The following is a 20,797-nucleotide window of genomic DNA, read 5'->3' as shown; positions in this document are numbered from 1 at the left end:
TTGTGGCTTAGATACTAATAGTATACTGACAACGCCCAAATTTTGATTAAGGCCAGATTTGACTTCTACATTCTTAATTCACATATCCAACTTCCCACTTCACATTTCCACTTGGGTGCTTTATAAGCAACTCAAAATTAATGTATTCAAAGTAGAATTCAGCTTTCTCTAAAAAAAAAAAAAGAAAAGAAAAATTGGCTTTTCTTCCCAAGCTTCCTATCTAAATAAACTTACTTTACTACTAAAGTAATTAATTTGGAGGTCATTCAGTCACCTTTGATGCCTCTGTCTTAACTTTAATTCTCCACGTCCACTACAATATCTGCCTAGATCATTTTAAAACTCTTTCTCTTACTACCACCAATACCCGTAACTCAATCCATCATCATCTCTGTGGACAATGATAATGCCTTCTTTATCGATCTTTCCACATCTGTTCTCTCCTGACAGCAGTTCATTCTCTCCTACAGCGATCTACTGAAAATATACAATTAATGAAGTCATGCATTTTCATGTCTTCTACTGCCCCTAAATTTTATAAGGTCCTCCACAATCTGGCCTCTCATCTCTCACACCTGTGTTTTACACTCTAGCTCATCTAGAATTCTTCTAGTTTTTTGAAAGCACACATGCTTTCTTGCCCCTGAGGCTTTAACTCTGCTGTTTCTTAGAACATCTTTCCTTACTCTCACCACCATCCTTTGCCTGGTATTACTCATCCTTCAGTTTTCTTCTTAGATATCACTTCCTTAACAACTCCCCTACCATGGCTGGCCCCTGACACTGCCAGTGCTCTATTAAGTGCTATTGCCTAGTCTACAGCTCTTTTAGTAGTTCTCACCATGTAAACATAGATGGTAAATAATTTACCTGCTGAATAACTAGGTCTAGAATCCTAGTTATTTGTCACTATATGACCATGGCCAAAGCACGATGCTACTAGGCACATGGTAGGAACTTACTATCGACTGAATGATTCGAGTTTCTAGCATTTACATACTATTTCTGAAAGATTTAATTATTCAAACCCAAAGTTTATTTTGAGAATATGAGATATTTCACTGATTAAGAAAAAAGTTCTTACTGAGTAGATATTATGCATCAAGAATTCTCCTACATGATTTAGGAAAGTGCTCCGTATACTTTATAATTACAATGTCTTTCATTGTTACTGGTATACTTTGTATACCACGGAAAAAATAAGTCTTTAATCCCAAGTAGTCTGAAACAAACAAATTTATTTCAAGTCCTGATTTATTGTATTAAAAATAATAAATGCAACATATACTACCTATAGTTTGAACATATGAATACCTCCCTTCCCCAATAATAACACTGATATTCCAAGAAAGTGTACATTATTACTTTTGTGGTGTATAGTAGCTCTTCAAATACTACCACATAACCCTGGTTTGAAAGGATAACGTGGGAAATACAAATAAATATACTCATTCTTGATTTTTGAGTTTTCATTTAATGAATCACATAACTATAGACCTAACTTAAAATATGCATTCCTCAAAAACATGAACTAAAAAAGGTCAGTATAACATAATGAATTTGACTTCAGTCAATCATTAGTATGATCCTACCTCAAAAGGACAAGCTACAAAGTTGATGAAAACTCAACTGGTTAAATAAAACTAACAAAACAACAAGATATGGAATCACATAAAATTGGTGGGACTTAATGTACTGGACAAACAGCTATAATGTAAGCCTTAAAATTTTGAGGTCTCTGATTATCACACAGAAAGTTGGATCTTCAGGAATCTGAGGAAGTATAAGAATAAAATATTACAGATTTAAAAACAAATTAAGTAAGTCATGGCTGGCATGAGTGATTTAAAGTGCAAGCAAATTTGCACAGCTGCCAAGCCTGGTGAGTAAGGATGTCACAGCTGCTACCAACATACCAGTTTCTTAAGGAATGTTAACATCTTACTAGGGTTACAATAACTGTGATTTACAGATTACGGTATAAAATTATAAATGTATACTATGTCTAATAACCGCTAGAGGCTTGTGCTTATCAACCCAGCAGAAGAAATACTGTAGTTTTTAAACTACTTATAGGGAGAGCTAGTCATAACTTATTGTGGAAGCCATAAGTTATATTAGAGAATAAGTATGTAAGATACTGCCCTGTTCTCTAGTTTACATTCCAATAGAGAAACTAAGAGATGTACTTACTCGTTATTACAAAATAAAAAAGTAACAGCTAATAAATACCCTGAATATAAACACTACATTGCATATACTTCAGAGTGCTATAAAAATATTATTAGTTTTACATAAATATACAGACACATAATTTTACAATATCATTTACCTTAAGTACTATAGGAATTTGGCTGATCTCAAAAAGATTTACATTAACTCTTTACAAACCTCTTCTCCTTGACTTATCTGCTCCTTTGTTCTTTCTTTTGTTTCCATAATGTATGAATAATCTTCCTTCATCTGTTCAAGTTGGGTTGCTTTCATGAAGAACTATATCAACAACAACAAAAATGCAATTAGCAGTTTGTAAACTTCCACAGAATTGTTAGAAAGTAAAAAAAAAAAAAAAATTTAGTCTCTGAGAAGTTTTAGGCCAATTATGTAAAAAGAGATTAAAAACATAAGCAATCACACATAAACACAAAAGAACACACCATATTTCAGATTCAAATTTATTGAACCTACTACGCTCACATCCACATGTTCATTTGCAAAAGCTCTTTAAATCCCATGAAAGAAAACACTGCGGGCTATGCTAATAAACTCATTTTCACTAATTCTTCCATTCTTTAAGCAAAAATGGCTTAAAACACTGGCACCCTTGGTCTTAGTACATCTTAAATTTTAGAATAAGAAGTACTAAATTCACTCAAAAGGCTACACAGAATATTTAGCAGTATAGTCAAATACTTTGTTAGCTTTTGAAATTTTTAATAGTTTAAGATTTACAGGCTGGGCGCAGTGGGTCACGCCTGTAATCCCAGTACTTTGGGAGGCCAAAGTGGGCACATCACTTGAGGCCAGGATTTCAAAACCAGCCTGGCCAACCCGGCGAAACCCCATCTCTACTAAAAATACAAAAATTAGCCAGGCATGGTGGCACATGCCTATAATCCCAGGTACTTGGGAGGCTGAAGCACGAAAATCACTTGAACCTGAGAGGCAGAGGTACAGTGAGCCAAGATCGTGCCACTGCTCTCTAGCCTGGGAGTCAGAGTAAACCTCTGTCTTAAAACAACAACAAAAAAGATTTACAAGTTATTATGTATATTGGAGCAACTATTACCCTGTATTTCCTTAAAGATTAAGAATTCAAGGCAAAAATTAAAAACAAAGGTCTAAAAAAATTATACTCCCATCTTAACAATTTCTTAATCTAGGAAATTTAATTACTTTAAATAAATGGCTTTAAGAGAAAAAAAACTCAGACTCCATCACGGGAGTAAGAATATGGTTTGCAATATGCCTAACTGTACTCTTTTTGAATGGTTTTATATTTACTTTGGTGTCACTTACTTTGTATTTGTCCCCTTCATTTTTAGACTGTAAGAACTGCTTGCTCATTTCTTGTGTTAAAACAGAAACTGGATTATCCACCTCAAACAAACAAAAAGTCATTTTTGAATATTTTGTTTTATGCTTTAAAGATAAGTAAAAACTGTAATATACAAGTGACCTATAATGCCACCAGGAAGGCTAAGCAATAGCCAAAGGTTATAACGTTAGGATAAAAATATTTTTAAAAAGTTTGAAATTTATAACACAGTGAAAAGTAATTTAAAATTTCCTTATACCAACATACATGGTATAGTTAAAATTCAATATTCTACCATTACATGAGGGCACAAGCACAAGAACCTTGTGAAAAAGCGTTTATGTTAGAAAGTTTTTCACTTCTTACCTGCTGTATAGATTATCACCCTCATGCCACTTGTTAATCGTGGGACAAGAGAACGGGAAGGGTCCTAGCATGGGAAGGAGTCAGCCACCTTGGGTTCTTGTTTGTGCTCTGTCGCTAACCTCCTATGTAGCCTTAGATAAGTCAGTTTCTCCAACTAAACATAGTCCAACTCAGTTATTTCTAATCAGAATCATGACAACAAATATTGTTTATTTTTCTTATATACGTTCTTCACATTATTCCTTCATGAGGATATTGTAAAACAAATGAAAATAATGCATCATTTCTATCTTTTGGAAAGAAGTCATTGCTTGAATGAAACTATCTTTGCCTAACATGACGGTTATTACTGAGTGTCAACTTGACCGAATTGAAGGATGCAAAGTATTGGTTCTGGGTGCGTCTGTGAGGGTGTTGCCAAAGGAAACTAGCGTTTGAGTCAGGGGGCTGGGAAAGGCAGACCCATCCTTAATCCAGGTGGGCACCATCTAATTACCTGGCAGCATGGCTAGAACATAAAGCAGGCAGAAAAATGTGAGAAGACTAGATTGACCTAGCCTCCTAGCCTACATCTCTCTCCCATACTGGATGCTTCCTACTCTCAAACGTTGGACTCCAAGTTCTTCAGTTTTGGGACTTAGACTGGCTTTCCTTGCTCCTCAGCTAGCAGATGGCCTATTGTGGGACCCTGTGATCGTGTGAGCTAACATTTAAAACTTCCCTTTATATATATACATATACACACACACACACATATATGTGTGTTTTATATATATATATATATATATATATATATATATATATATGTAATATTAATAAACATGTTTTACATTCCTCGAGGAAGTAAGAGCTTAAAGAAATAGGCTTTTTTCAATTTTCCTCATAATGAAAACTTTGTAGTAAATACAGCTGTCCACAGAAGAAGGAAGAAGCCTTGCCCAGAGGTGATTTCCCCACCATTATCCTTTCAAGCACCTGTGCAGTAAAACCTGGTAGAGATTCTATACATGGTTAAGTACAGAGTAACTATACTGAATGCCCTTCAAGATTCTTCAGCACCTATGATTCCAGAAACTCTAAATTTTGGCTTTCCTAATTCTAATAAATTGTCTTGAATTCTAGTCTGAAATTTATTTGTTGTATCTGCTTTTCTCTAGATTTTAACAATTATTTTTCCTAAACATGTACTGTCTGATATGAAGCAAGCCCACTTGCCACATGTGGCTTTTTCTACTTACATAAAGTACAATTAAAAATTCAATTTCTTAGTCACAATTTCAAGTAGTCAAGAACCACATGTGGCTAGTGGTTACCCCACTGAACAACATAAATACAGGACATTCCCACCATCACAGAAAGTTCTGTATAGCTCTGTTCTAAACCAAACTGGAAGAGAGACCCAGACTCCTAATTGTTCTTTTTCTTATCTATAACAAGGCAGTACTGCACAATGGATACAACAGTAGAATGAAACAGGGATGTCTGGATCCCAAATCTAGCTTCAACCAGTAACCACATCTAGACAGCCTTAAGTCCAAATTTACTTTTTTTTTTTGGCTCCCAGTTTCTCATCAACAATACAAATAGCCTGGATTAGGTGACTTCTAAAGATAATTCTACTGTAAATATTTATAGAACCACATGTCAATTAATTCAGCCAAAGTATCTTAGCAGAAAGGACTCAAGCCTTGTTCCCTACAGGTGTCATCGATAGTTCCAAAATACATAAATGCTTTACTGTTCTAGAATAAATTTTCTTTAAGAATTTAGCAACTTTAGAAGCTAAACACTCATGCAGAAAAAAAGAAGAGTTTAACAACTGAGTTTAGGGAACAATGATGCTATTTTGACTAGAACAGCAAAAAGCAAAGAAATCTGGTATCCTTACTAAGATAAATTTTAGCCTAGAGCAGTACAGACTAAATGTTCTTGAATGGTCTATCAAATTAAAGGTGTTATATTATGTATTGACAATCCTGTGTTGAATTCGTAAATTCTAAACAACTTCATTGATTATAGTTACATATATACTTCCTGTGATCAATATACTCATAAGAGGCCATTTAAATTTTTTCTAAACAAGTGAAATAACATTAAGAAATGACAAGCTGTATGAATTATCTGAAACACAAATTTACCAATTACCTGGATGTTAAAATGATCAAGAATTGCAATCAGCTCTTCTTTCCTAGTGGAAACCACGGAGCCTAGTTATGAGAAACATATGAAATAACCAAACAGTTTCTAGGGCATATCACAGAAAAAAAAATGTATAGTATTTATAAAATATTATTATTAGCTTTCATTGCATCATCAAGAAAGGTAACACTGAATATGCATAAATATGAATGAATATGGCACAAATACAGACGAAGAAAAAGTACCTAGATGCAGTAATGATGCTTATCGTGTTCCCATAGCTAAACATTATATTTTGCTCCCCATCTATCTCTTTTCAATAACTAAATGCTCGCCCTTTTCAATAACTAAATGCTCACCTTTTCTTTTTTGTCATTTTGTACCTTTTTCTAACCATTTCTTTCCACATGCTATAAAAACCCTGTATTGATAGGAAGTCTTTAGGTGAGAACAAAATGTTACAACCTGTTTCAGATAATCCCCAATTCTGCTAATCATGCTTTTGCTGCTAAAATATCCTGGAGTGAAACAACTGTGTGTAATATACCCATGTGTATATATACACACACACACACACATATATATGTATATACACATACAAACCGCCAATCATGTTACAAGAAGACATTTCAGTCAATACCAGCAGTCAACTAATTCTTTTTAATTGATTATGTACTAATATAAGAAATGAAGAGAGAATCATAACAAACCTGTTTCACTTTTAAGTTTATAAGATCGACTTCCATCCATGCTGATGTGTTGCTGCACAATTATAGAGTTACCATACACACTGGCTTTAAAGGCATCGTCTCCTCTGTTCCTCAATGTTATTGAGATATCTGCAGAGCTGAAACAATGAGGTTAAAGCTAAGTCACATGAAGATACAGTGTAATTACAATACTAGGTTACCACAATTTTCAAATTTTTCAAAACCACCAAATAATTTGTCCAATTCATTTACATTAACAGCTGACACTGATTGTTTACTACAGCATAATGTTAAAGATACCGTGCCTAAAAGAAACATAAAGTTGAGAATAAGTGAAGCTTCATAAAAAATAATTGACTATTCTACCCACAATAGAATAGTACATTTGTACAAAAACCATTAGGTTGTTTCAAGATGTAGATAAGCCATACATTTTCCTATAAAAATCACGTAATTAACATTACACTGCCTGACTACTATAACTTACATAAAGCATTATGTTTGACAGTAGGTTTTAAAGAATGATGAAGTAAGAATTACGGCAAAGCAGTAACATTTTTTGAAGAGGATTAGAATTAAGAAAGGCAATTTTAATTTTTCAATTACTTGGCAATAAAAAATAAAACCACTTGACATCAAGAAATATAAACCAGGCTAGGCATAGTGGCTCACACCTGTAATCACAGCACTCTGGGAGGCCAAGGTGGGTAGATCACTTGAGGTCAAGATCAAGTGGTGTGAGTTTGAGACCAGCCTGGTCAACATGGCAAAACCCCATCTCTACAACAAATACAAAAATTAGCTGGGCATGGGAGTGCATGCCTGTAATCCCAGTTACTCGGGAGGCTGAGACAGGAGAATCACTTGAACCCTGGAGGCAGACATTGCAGAGAGCTAAGATTGCACCACTGCATTCCAGCCTGGGTGACAGAGCGAGACTCTGTCTCTGTTAAAAAAAAAAAAAAAAAAAAAAAAAGAAAGAAAGAAAAAAAAGGAAAAAAAACTAAAGCAAAAAATTTCTTAAAGCTTTACAGGCATTAAAATACATATTTCAAAATAGTACAATGCAGCTAAATATACATATAAAATAAGAGTATAAATCTGCCTCATTGATAGGCTCTGTTAGTTTTTAAAGTTTTAAAGATGTTTCAGGTACTTATAGCCATGCATATTTTAAGACCTATAAAGGTAAAAAAAAAAAAAAAAAAAAATCTTTATTTGTGTACTCCAGCTTCTAAAATAAGACTTGGTAGAAAAACAAAAAAGATGTGAAGAACATTAATAAATACATACCTATAATTTCCTTATACATAAAAACAGATAATATTTTATCTGGTTCATATGAGCATCTGTCAAAATGCTCAAGTCCCTTAATATGAAAGTGTTTTAATTGGTAATTAAATGAAACCTTTAACAGAAAAAACTTGTTTTTGTGAATTGGTAATCATACTCTAAACTTTTCCCATTTTCAGGAAACGTAGGAAGAAATACTCCAGATGAGTTTCATTGTGAACTACTGCTAACACAGCAGACACATTTAAGTGTTTACTCTGTTGCTCTCCCATCTTCTTCTGTTCAAGTGCCCTAGAGAAAAGGGCTTAGCAACCATATAATTCTCCATCCTATCCTTTTGGGATTGAGCTAAATATAGAAATTTTTACCAACTGAGCAATCATATTTTCTTCTTTAAAAAAATCAATCTAAGAAAAACAGGCTAAAAAAATTTAAAAAGTTTGTAGTTTAGTTGATATTGTACCAATGTTAATTGCATAGCTTTGATAAATGCATCTTAGGTAAGAAATCTACATTAAGAAAAATTGGGTGAAGGATGTAAGTTAACTGTACTATCTTTGCAACATTTCTGTAAATCTATAATTACTTCAAAATAAAAAGATTTAAAAAAATTCAAATTAAGACATGATCAAGTCGAGAGATGGTGAATCCTGCGAGCTACAAAGTTATGGAGCATCTAAACCTAGAGAAACCAATTTGGGGCATTATTCTCCGATAAGACAATAGAAAGTCTGCATAGAACAGACAAGCTCCTGGGAAATCACCTAGTCAGACTAATAAAAAGACACACATACCCAAAGATACTGGCAGTAAACCAGAGGGAAAGAAAACGCAAGATCCCTTCCTTACACAGACACACCCACAGACTAGGACAGTAAAACTTACAAATTACAGTATTTCTTACAAATGCCTGCACATGTGAAGACACACAGTGACAAAGATTAGCAAAATAATAAGAAAGTACACATGCCCCAGAGACAGTGACAGAGAAAAACACACTCTGTACACTTACCTGTACATCTTACGTAAGGAGATACAGGAGAGGAGAGCATAGTGCACACACACACAGAAGTAAAGCCAATTAAATTAGGATTGTCAGGAAGGTGTAGACAGGAGAGTTGCAGAAAAAAACAAAGGGAGGGAGAGGGAGACAGTGGCCCAGAGACAACACACACAGAGACAGCCAGAGATGCAATTAAAAGGAAGCTGCAGAGACAGAAGAGATTTGGTTCTTACAAGGTCTCAGTCTGGTCCCTCATGAGACCCAGCTGTATTACTTCTCTGCAGTTTCATAGATATATATCCCTCATCTTTATGGTAAATATCCTTTCCTAGAGCTACCTTGAAAATTGGTGTTTTTTATTTAAAGAAAAAAGCTAAAACAAAAACAAAATTACCTAATTAAGACAGATATGGTTCAGAAAAATTACAATTAATGGAATTTTTTAAAGCTCCCCAAGTTGATTCTAATGAAAAGTTAAGGTTGAGAACTGTTCATTAAAAGATGAGGGGAAGGGCAGTTGGCCTCTGATACTTAACTAACAAATATTTTATTTCACTAGCTAGTATGATTACCTGGCATTAAGTTAGTGTATCTCAACAAAACATTTCTTAAATGACTACATATATTTGCTCTCTGAATTATCAAATCCCTCTCTTGATTACCAAACACCTACTTTATTATCTCATTCCTAGCTACTCCTTGTATTTAAGCTATTTTCAGTATAGTGAGAACTTTGGAAGCACTGGTTTCCTACTGCTATATAAATTTTCGTTTTTTTTTTTTGAGACAAAATTTCACTCGTTGCCCAGGCTGGAGTGCAATGGTGTGATCTCAGCTCGCCGTAACCTATGCCTCCCAGGTTCAAGTGATTCTCCTGCCTCAGCCTCCCGAGTAGCTGGGATTACAGGCATGCGCCACCATGCCCGGCTAATTTTTGTAGTTTAATTAATAGAGACGATAAGACAATAGAAAGTCTGCATAGAACAGACTTTCTTCTATAGAGGTTTCTCCATGTTGGTTAGGCTGGTCTCAAAAACCCGACCTTAGATGATTTGCCCGCCTTGGCCTCCTAAAGTGCTGGGATTACATGTGTGAGCCACTGCGCCTCATCTTTTTTTTTTTATACAGTTTCGCTCTGTTGCCCAGGCTGGAGTGCAGTGGCATGATCTCAGCTCACTGCAACCTCCACCTCCCAGGTTCAAACAATTCTCCTGCCTCAGCCTCACGAGTAGCTGAGATTACAGGCACCCATCACCATGTCCAGCTAATTTTTTTAGTTTTAGTAGAGACGGAGTTTTGCCATGTTGGCCAGGCTGGTCTCAAACTCCTGACCTCAAGTGATCTGCCCGCCTGGCCTGCTATATGAATCTAGCAAATTTAAGAAAGCAAATCTCTTCTAAAAAATAACATTTATAAAAAAGCCTCATAATTACTGCTAAAACAAACAAACACACACACACACACACACATACACACACAGACAAAAAGAAAACACTTGTGCAGGAAGAGAGAGACAATTGAGTTGGGCACTAGCTCTGCAGGCTTCCCCTTTATACTGAAATGACCTGTGCTAATGCTCAGTTTAGGTCAACAGCCATAGAGCCCAATGTAAACACAAGAGACCCTTAATAAAAAAGAGATGCTATCTATGAGAATTTTTTCAGAATGACAACCCAAAGGAGCAGTGCCGCACTAAGAATTCAGCTTCTTTCCCAACTCAGGAAGAATCTATCTACACGGAAGTAACTGCCAGCAGCGCACACTGATGAGAACAAGGAATAAGAAAAAAGTCACATAAAAAGATGATACAACTGCTCCTTCTATGGGTCACCAGCTCATCTGTAATAATTCTGTATCCCTGACTAAATAAATCAGGAACACAGGTGAATGAGTTTTTGTCCCTCTAAAACCCTCATGCCACAGCTGATCTCAAAAATAAGACTATTGCAAAGACCCCAAGGGTACCAGGGTTGGTATTGGGAAGGCCAAAGGAGGTAACAGCAAACTGCATAAAATCTAAAAAACAAAGGGCATGAAACCTTGGGTCACTGAGAAAGGTTTTCATATGAAGAGATACATTGGAAGAATTCATTCAGACCCTGTGTCACTGCAAAGGATTGGTGGATAATTTGAAGGATGAGTCCCAGGAGATTCCTCAAGGTATAGTTCTCTGGCTCCTCCTAACAGTGTTAGGCAAGCATCTACAAGAAGAGTTGAAATACCCCAAGAAAGGAGCCCCAGAGACCAGGTGTCTGTCACAAATGGGAAGTGTAATTCTAGAGATGGGGAAGGGAGGGATAGAGTTCTTAGAACTACCTCAAATTTGTGCTGGACCACACTAACAACCATTCTTAGGCAAAGTGAGACTCCTGCATAGATTTTAGATGTGCAATAGAGTAAGAACAGAACTAAACACTTCAACAAGCTGATCCTGTAAAAAAGTGATGACAGAATCAGAGACTGTAAAAACAAGGGCAATTTTATAAATAACTGATGTTTTCAATGAGGGAGGGGATGAATAAGAACAATAAAGATGTGGAAAAACTCTGCTTTTAGTTACTTTTTTAGACAGAAGACTGAGCTCAGGTTCGAGTTTTTATCTGTCATTAACTGTGTTTTAAAATGTATTTCCCCAATTTTGTACAGAAAATAAAAAATATATATATAAATATTTCACTCTACAGGCAGCCATGTCCTTAAAAGTCAGTGATTTGTTAAGCTAGTCTTTATTTTATTAAATAGTATTCAGAGGATGGATCTCAGAGAGAATTTTCTGCTCTGGCCTAAGTACTTCTCAAATGGAAAAAAAAAAGTATTTCTTTTAAAAAAGTATTTAACTAAGACATAAAACATTTAACAGTACATAAACAAATAATTTCTTCCTAAATACTGTATCTTAAAATTCAATGTGAAATCTAGCCAAGTAGACTAGGTGATTGTTTGGACAGGTAAGAAATGGATAGTTAAGTATAATGAACTGTGGCTAGGCTTTAATTCCAGTAATTTGGGAGGCCTATGCTGGTGGATCACTTGAGGCCAGGAGTTCAAGACCAGCCTGGACAATATGGCAAGACCCCTTCTCTACTAAAAAGACAAAAAAAAAAAAAAAAAAAAAAATTAGCCAGCTGTGGTGGCACAGCTGTAGTCCCAGCTACTCAGGAGGGTGAGGCACAAGAAGTGCTTAAAGCCAGGAGGTAAAGGTTATAGCGAGTCAAGATTGCACTACTGCACTGCAGTCTAGGCAACAGAGCAAGACTCTGTCTCAAAAAAGAAAAATTTTCTCATGGATTCTAATGATTAATAAATAATAATTTTAAAAAGTTTTTTTCTTTTTTTTAAGTATAATGAACTGAAATAGAATTGGTACTATTAACTTAATGGCATCTGTAATTTTTTGCTACAGATGCCATTTTGGTTGGTGGTGAAAAGACTCTGCTGGGCTGAGGCTCAAAGAAGTGGAGACAGAAACTATGCTGGCGAATTGTTATCAAACAGTTTTTTCCCAAGGCCACAGAGCATGGGAAATAATCTTCTGTGTATCTTTTCTTCTTTTTTGAGTCAACTTGGCTTAAGGTTAAGATTCCTAAGGCTTCTGAGCAATACATAAGAAATCTGCAGACCTGATTCACATCCCGTCCTTGTTTTATTTTTTAGTAACAAAATACAAGATAAATGGATATAACACTGAGCAGAAGGAAAGCCTACTAAATGAGAAAAAATATATTAGTGTTAGTTATGAAAGTTTCAAAAGTTCTTGGCACTGGACGTGTGAGAGAAGGAGGAATGGGAGTGGCCTCATGCTGGGAGATGTATGACAGCATTTGGGACATTTTGTTGCTATGAAAAACAAGGATCCTTTCAGAGGTGTCTGGGGCAGTATGGGAAAGAATAAAGAGATAAGCCTCAAGACAGAATAGCTAGTGGGCACAAGGCAGTGAGTCCACGATGATGCAAGCTAGACAATTCATATATAGCTATGGGATGGCAACCGACGACAAAAAGAAATATAAATGTAAAACCAAAGAGAGTAGTCATACGACTATTCACCAAGGGTCCAGATAGACAACAAACACATCTGTCATTGTGGTACTCAAATGAAACTCACTGGCAACCCACCTGAGTAAAGGGTATACAATCAGAGTCAAAAAGTAGAATACTCATTTTGGGACTTCTTAGAGAGCTAAAACAGAAGTTTCGTGCAGGGACACATAGGTTGGTCACTGATTTTGCTCTCCCTACTATTGTATCAATGTGGACTCACAGATGCTGGGTTTGGGTCAAGAGTCAGGCATTAGCAAGGTTTATAAACACTTGTTAAACAAGGTATATAGATTTATCACAGCCATTTCTGTCAGCAAGTAGCAGAAGCAAGGATACCAGACACATGGTAGTAAGTTTACACAAGCTATCTGTCTTGAGAGGATAACAGGCAACAGTGCGCCATGCCAGCAACAAGGAGCAAGAAAAAGGAATGAAAAAATAGGACACCTCTGCTCTTATTCTGAGAAGGCACTTCATTTCCAGTTATGTCTATGTGAACTGGGAATCTAAAGCAACTGTTTTCTTACTAGGGAATTAAAAATAGACGGTAGAAAGCAAACACTTACTTCTGTCCATCTTTCACAAAACCTTTTAAAGAAGATCCTCTATTAGTAGCAACCGCCCTTCCACCAAGACCAACTATGAGAGCTGTGAGGACTGCACTCTTCCCACCTAAAGAAACAGATGAAGAAATCACATTCATTTAAAGAAAAAGGCTGACTTCTACCATTTAATGCAAAAAGATTTATGAATTAGTCTCATTTTAAAATAAAATGTTAAAATTAGACTATAATTTTCTTCCCATGCAAAGCACAACTTTAAAAAAAAGATATATATGTAATAAAAAATGGAGCTGCCAATATTAGCCAAAAATTAGTACATTTCAGGAATCCAATTTTTGCCACTAAGAAGAAAATGGTAAAAATTGTTGTGACACCTTTCCAACCTAAAACTTTCACTGTACCACCTTGGCCTATCCACCTAATAAATGAATTTGTCCTTCTATTTACATGTATATTATTAATCCATCTAACTTTTATGATGTTCTAATGGCACAATCATAGCTCACTTAAACTCCTGGGCTCAAGCTATCCTCCTGCCTCAGCCTCCTGAGTAGCTGGGATTAGAGGCACACATCACTATGCCTGGCTAACTTTTTTTTGCAGAGACACAGTGTTGCTATGCTGCCCAGGGTGGTCTCAAACCCCTGGTCTCAGGCAATCCTCCTGCCTTAGCCTCTCAAAGTGCTATGATTATAGATGTTAGCCACTGGGCCCAGCCAGAAACGATTGTTAACATCCCTCAAATGTAAGCTCCATGGGGACAGGAATGTTGTCTCTTTCATTCAATAATGTATCCCTAGTATTAGCACATAATAAGTACTTGCGTTATTTGTTGAATGAATCAACTTAAGTAGGAAAAAAATCGGCAAAGTCATACAGATGTCTTTATATAACACTTTGACACCTATTACTTGTAACTTGAATATTATTCATTTTCTAGCTCTTTGAAAAGTATACTTCTTTATACCCTAACATATCTAAAATATCACAAGCTGAGGGCTACGCGTGGAGGCTCACACCTGTAATCCCAGCATTTTGGGAGGCTGAGGCAGGAGGATCACCTCAGACCGGAGAGACCAGCCTGAGCAACAGAGTAACACCTAGTTCCTACAAAAATAAAAATAGGGAGGCAGGCTGGGTGCAGTGGCTCACACCTACAATCCCAGCACTTCAGGAGGCCAAGGCAGGCAGATCACTTGAGGCCAGGGGTTCAAGACCCAGTCTGGCCAATGTGGTAAAATCCCACTTCTACTAAAAATACAAAAAATAGCTGGCTGTGGTGGTCACATTTATAATCCCAGCTACTTGGGAGACTAAGGCAAGAGGATTACTTGAACCTAGGAAGCAGAGATTGCAGTGAGTCAAGACAGCACCACTGCACTCCAGCCTGGACAATAAAGCAAGACTCTGTCTCAAAAAATAATAAAAAATTAAAAAATTAGGGAGGCATAGTGGCATATGCCTGTGGTCCTAGCTACTTCAGAAGCTGAGGCAAAGATAGCTTGGGCCCTGGCGTTCAAGTCTGCAGTGAGCTATAATCACACCAGTACAGTCCAGCCAGGGTGGCAGAGAGCAAGAGATCCTGTCTCTTTAAACACACACACACACACACACACACACACACACACACACACAGAATATGGTAAACATTTTCTGAATTCTATTCAATCAATCCAATCAACTTTTATTAGCCCATTATCTTCCGCAAAGTAACTAATGCACACTACTGATTAACCCAATTTAGTTCCTATAAGGCCTTTTAAATTCCTATTCTAACTCTCTTTCCTTCATTACCAAATACACTGCCTCCACTATTTGCATTATTTCCCCTTCTATTAAGTTTTATTAATAAAAATCATTGTTTTGAAAGTTAAAAGACCTAACTTCAGAACCCATCAGTATTTCTTGTGTCATGTGACACTTCTGAAATGATGATCCTTTTGGATATCCGTTCTTTTTAAAGACACTTTCTTCTTGACTAATAGAGTAAGAAAAACAGAGAACAACAAAAGGGACTGCAGAGCTACACATAGCCTAGCTTCCTATTCTAGCACTCTCACCAGCTGGTAGACTCTGGCATGCCTCCTCTCCTTGTGTACCTTCTCAGTCCAGCAGTTAACACGTCATTCTTGGCGGGCCTGCCATGGAACTGCCACCTATATTTTTCCCCTTCTAATCCACTGTCCACAATGTGGTCAGTTTGTTTCACCAATTGTGGCCATGCCATTCCTTTACTCAAAAACTTTAATTGTGGTCAAGCGCAGTGGCTCACACCTGTAATCCCAGCACTTTGCAAAGCCGAGGCAGGCAGATCACTTGAGGTCAGGAGTTCAAGACCAGCCTGGCCAACATGGTGAAACCCTGCCTCTACTAAAAATACAAAAATTAGCTGGGCGTGATGACAACCATCTGTAATCGCAGCTATTCACGAGGCTGAGACTGGAGAATCATTTTAACCTGGGAGGCAGAGGTTGCAGTGAGCCAAGATTGTACCACTGCACTTCAGCCTGGGTAACAGAGGGAGACTGTGTCTCAAAACAACAACAACAACAAAAACCCCAAACAAACAAACAAAACTCTAATTGGTTCCTCACTGTCTTCAAAATATAACTCCAAACTCTTTATCATGACATTTAAGATCCTCAACAATATTGCCTAGAGCATGACTCTCCACAGTCAGCTTTTGGCTTTCCCCACCATACACCACACAATAAACATCATACACCATACAATAAACTGGCATACAATAAACTGGCGAACAGGTTATTCGCCAGTTCCTATACACATCTACCTCTACTCCTCCAAATCTCTGTTGATGAGCAATCGTTGCTTGTAACATCTCAGCTTCTTCTTCCCCAATGAGACCTACAGAATCAATAATTTTCATTCAAGAACTAGCACCAATACCCCCTCCTCTTAAAGCTTTTATTGGCCACAAGGCAAGAATTACTTTCATGTTTGGATTACCAAGTCACTTCATTTGTACTCTATTACAATGTTTAAGTAAGGTAAGGCACAGGGCTGTGTCAATTGCAATGAGAATCGCTTGTCTACCCTTCTGTGGTATAGATTCCAAGATAAATAGATTAAAAACGTAAGCAGGAAATGTTTACCTCTATTGCTTAAGTAATGAACCTAGAATTATCTCAATATTTTAAGTGCACACTGGCAGCAAATACCAAAAATATTCATAATCACAAGTTATACATTTATTGACAAAATACTTATTAGCACTAATAGTCACCTATTTCAAAAAGTTAATGTACTCTAATCTCAAAGTACTGCTCAAGGTCAAATGAGGAGGGCAAAAATACTTACTTCCATTGTTGCCAACAACAAAGTTGACATTAGAGCCAAACTTAAAGGGTCCAAGCATCGAATGACACATGAAGTTCTTTAGCCGAATACTCTCAATTATTCCAACTTCCGCTGCAGTCTATTAACAAAAAACAATGGAAGAAAACAGTCAATCTAATTCATTCATTATAACCATTTGAGCATTGTTGGCATCAGAAAGACTAGCACCATCATCAATGAAAAAAGTTACAGAAAGTGAATAATGGTAACTTCAATGAATAAGATGAAATTAAATGGGTACCTTCTATGAGTAGGTACTCATTCTAAAATCTTTAAAGGATCTAAAAAGTGTATCACCAGGTTTCCTAATATTGGCAATGACATTTTGGGTCTGATAATTTTTTGTTAGTGGGGGTAGGGGTCTGTCTTGTGCACTGTAGAATGTTTAGTGGTATCTCCAGCCCCTACCCACTAGAAGATACCAGCAACTCATATCTGCCCCTAAGCTGTGACAACCAGAAATAAATCCGGACATTGCTAAATGTCCCTGGTTGGGTGGGGCGGTGGGGGGAGGGTGCAAAAAGGAGAGAGAACCCCCTTTGTTGAGAACTACTATCCCAAATGGCATAGAAAACTTCCTGTATACTGTATTTAGAATCCATCTGAAAGATGGATATCCAGTCATGTATTCAACACTGAATTCACTATCTGACATTCACTATTTCAATTCAAAGAGCAGAGTTTATGTTCTTAAAAGGTAAACCCTGCTCTGCTTTGTCACTTAGTATGGCAGCTGTGTAACTTTTGGCCATGTATAAAGAATACACAGTTTCCAAGTCTGTAAAAGAGGAGTAGTATTTCCAATAATGTAAATATTATGTCAGTATCAAATTGGAGATGGTTTACAAATGGTTATCCAAGAGTTTGGCACATGGTACTCATTTGTACTTTGTAGTTATCTAATTACCAGAACAAATCAGCCTTATTTTATCAGACCTTCTAATTTTTTTGAAGATCATTTTCAAGTCTCTAAGTATATTAAAGATTTCTTTAAAAACTCCCTGGCTCTCTTTTTCTGGACATACATTTTATTAAAAAGTTTATATCTTTGTATGAGTAGAATACTGGAAATCATGGTTGAAGAATTTTTAAAATACATTTTTATTTTTAAATAATTACAGATTCACGTGCAATCCTTAAGAAATGAGATCCTGTGTACCCTTTACCCAGTTTCTGCCCATTGTAACATCTTGCAGAGCTAAAGTACAATATCACAACCAAGATACTGACATTGACTATAGTCAAAATACAGAATATTTCCGTCATTAAGGATCCCTCATGTTGCCCTTTTACAGTTACATCCACATTCCACCTTCACCCCAATCCACTAATCTGTTCATTTCTATTAACTTTGCCATTTCAAAAATGTTAAAGAAATGGAAATAGACAAAATGTAGCCTCTTGGGACCGGTTTTTTTCACTCAGCCTAATTCTCTGTTGTTGCCTATATTGGTAGTTCACTCCTTTTTATTGCTAAGCTGTATTTTATGGTATGGATGTACCAAGGTGTATTTACTTGTTCCTTTGCCTTTTCGTATAAATTTCAGAATAAAATATATACCTACAAAATATCTTAGGTTTTAATAGAACTGCATTTAAACTTACATATTATTTTGGGGGAGAATTGACATAATTTCTATATTGAGTTGTCTAATCCATGGATAAGTATGTCTCTCCATTTATTCAGGTGTTCTTTGATTCCCTTCATCAGCGCTATATAATTTTCACCATTATTAGTCTGTAAATATTTTGTTAGCTTTAGACCTAAGTATTTGATTTTTTAATACTTAATTTTTTAAGAGTAGTTTTAGGTTCACAGCAAAATTAAGAGGAAGATACAGAAATATCCTACATACTCCCTACCCCCAACACATGCACATGGTTTCCCTCATTATAAACATCCACCATCAGCGTGGTACATTTGTTACAGCTGATGACCTGCACTAACACATAATTATCAACCCAAGTCCACAGTTTGTATTAGGGTTCACTCTTGATATTGTATATTCTATGGATTTGAACAAATTTATAATGACATGTTTCCACCATTTTAGTATTGCACAGAGCGATTTTTACTGCCCTAAAAATCCAGTGCTCCACCTATTGATCCGTCCCCTTCCTCAACCCCTAGCAACCAACCACTGATTTTTAACTCTCTCCATAGTTCTGCCTTTTTCAGAATGTCATATAGTGGGAATCATACAGTATGTAGCCTTTTCTGATTGGCTTCTGTCACTTAGTAATATGCATTTAAGGTTCCTCTATGTCTTTTCAAGCCTTAATAGCTTACTAGTAATGGTCCATTGTCTGGATGTACCAGTTTATCAATTTATCCACTGAAGAACATCTTGGTTGCCTTCAAGTTTTGACAATTATGAATAAAGCTGCTATAAACATGAATGCACAAAAAACTTTCATGTGGACATAACTTTTCAACTCCTTTGAGTAAACACTGAGGCGTTCAATTGCTGGATTGTATGGTAAGAGGATGTTTGGTTTTGTAAGAAACTAACAAAGTGGATTACCGGACATTCTCACCAGCAAATTTAATTAATTAGAGTTCTTGTTGCTCCACATCCTTGTCAGGATTTGGTGCTGTCAGTGGTTTGAACTGTCACCATTTTATCAGGTGTACTGGTATCTCAATGTTGTTTTAATTTGCACAGCCCCAAAGTGGTTCATTTTTTTTTTTGAGTGATTAAAAATGGTATTTTGAATTTCAATGTCCATGTGTTCAATGCCAGTATATGAAAGTAACACATTTTTAAAATACCTTATCCCATAACTGCTGAATGTATTGATTCATTTTAAGAGTTTTCTATAGATTCCTTGAGATTTTTTATGTAGATAAAGAGCAAATGGATTATCTACATAATCTGCAAACAGAGACAGTTTTGTGTGTGGTTTTCCTTTCCAAACTCTATACCTTCTGTTTCTTTTCCCTGATTTATTTGCACTGCTAGATTTCCCAGAACTATGCTGAATAGTGATAAATGCAAACATCTTTGTCTTGTTCCTGATCTTTGAGGAAAACTATCCCATGTTTTACCATTAAGTATAACATGAGTTGTCAGGTTTTTTTCTGTGGGTGCTCTTAACATGCTGAGGAAGTTTCAGTCTATTCTTATTTTTCTGAGAGTTTTAGTCATGAACAGATGTTGAATTTTATCAAATACTTTTGCTGCACTGAGTGATATAATCATGTGATTTTTCTTCTTTAGCCTGTAACATGGTGAATCACAATGACTGTTGGATACTGAATCAGGTTTGTATGCTTAAAATGAACACATTAATCATGGCATATAATTATTTTTACACATAGTTGGCTCTTCCTATCTCTGGGTTCTGCAGATGAGAATACACAGGGCAGATTACAAAGGACTTCAGCATCAGAGAATTTTGGTATGAAGGTGAGTCCTGTGAACCAATCCTTCTTGGATACCAAGGAACAACTAAATTTCTGAATTCTCCTTGTTAATATTTTGTACAGTACTTCTGCAACCACATCTATTAGGTATACTAGTAAATGGTTCTGGTAAACTTAGGTACTGGTAAAAAGTGTTCTCTTCTGTTTTCTGGAAAAGACCGTGTAGGTTCATGTTAATTCTTCTTTAAATGTTTGGAACAATTCTCCAGTGAAACCAGTTGGGCCTGTAGATTTCTTTTTTAGGAGTTTAAAAACAGGAATTACATTTTCTTAGTACTTATAGAGCTATTCAAATGATCTATTCCATACTGGGTGAGTTGTGGTAATTTTTCCCACAAGGATTGGTTCACTTCACCTAAC

At 36.2% G+C, this 20,797-nt stretch overlaps 1 protein-coding gene across 5 annotated transcripts in view; it reads right to left on the bottom strand.

The window, feature by feature from the left end:
- The window catches only part of SMC6 (structural maintenance of chromosomes 6), an 86,790-nt gene that overhangs the window by 57,235 nt on the left and 8,758 nt on the right, over nucleotides 1-20,797 (bottom strand). For 3 of the 5 annotated variants that reach the window (XM_032294061.1, XM_032294060.1, XM_032294065.1), the window contains exons 3-8: nucleotides 16,972-17,089; nucleotides 13,657-13,762; nucleotides 6,754-6,890; nucleotides 6,050-6,111; nucleotides 3,520-3,600; nucleotides 2,392-2,493 (exon numbers count right to left, since the gene is read on the bottom strand). In XM_032294061.1, the coding sequence (XP_032149952.1) occupies nucleotides 2,392-2,493; nucleotides 3,520-3,600; nucleotides 6,050-6,111; nucleotides 6,754-6,890; nucleotides 13,657-13,762; nucleotides 16,972-17,089 (606 nt within the window). Of the gene's footprint in view, nucleotides 1-2,391; nucleotides 2,494-3,519; nucleotides 3,601-6,049; nucleotides 6,112-6,753; nucleotides 6,891-13,656; nucleotides 13,763-16,971; nucleotides 17,090-18,615; nucleotides 19,720-20,797 lie in introns of those variants that run through there. The other 2 variants (XM_032294062.1, XM_032294063.1) reach the window with 2 other exon arrangements.

This window comes from Sapajus apella, unplaced genomic scaffold, assembly GCF_009761245.1.
Source record: "Sapajus apella isolate SASKATOON/1434 unplaced genomic scaffold, GSC_monkey_1.0 scaffold31, whole genome shotgun sequence".
Lineage (NCBI taxonomy): Eukaryota > Metazoa > Chordata > Mammalia > Primates > Cebidae > Sapajus > Sapajus apella.
Note: the sequence above shows the minus strand (reverse complement) of the source record. Positions and strands in the feature narration are given on the sequence as shown.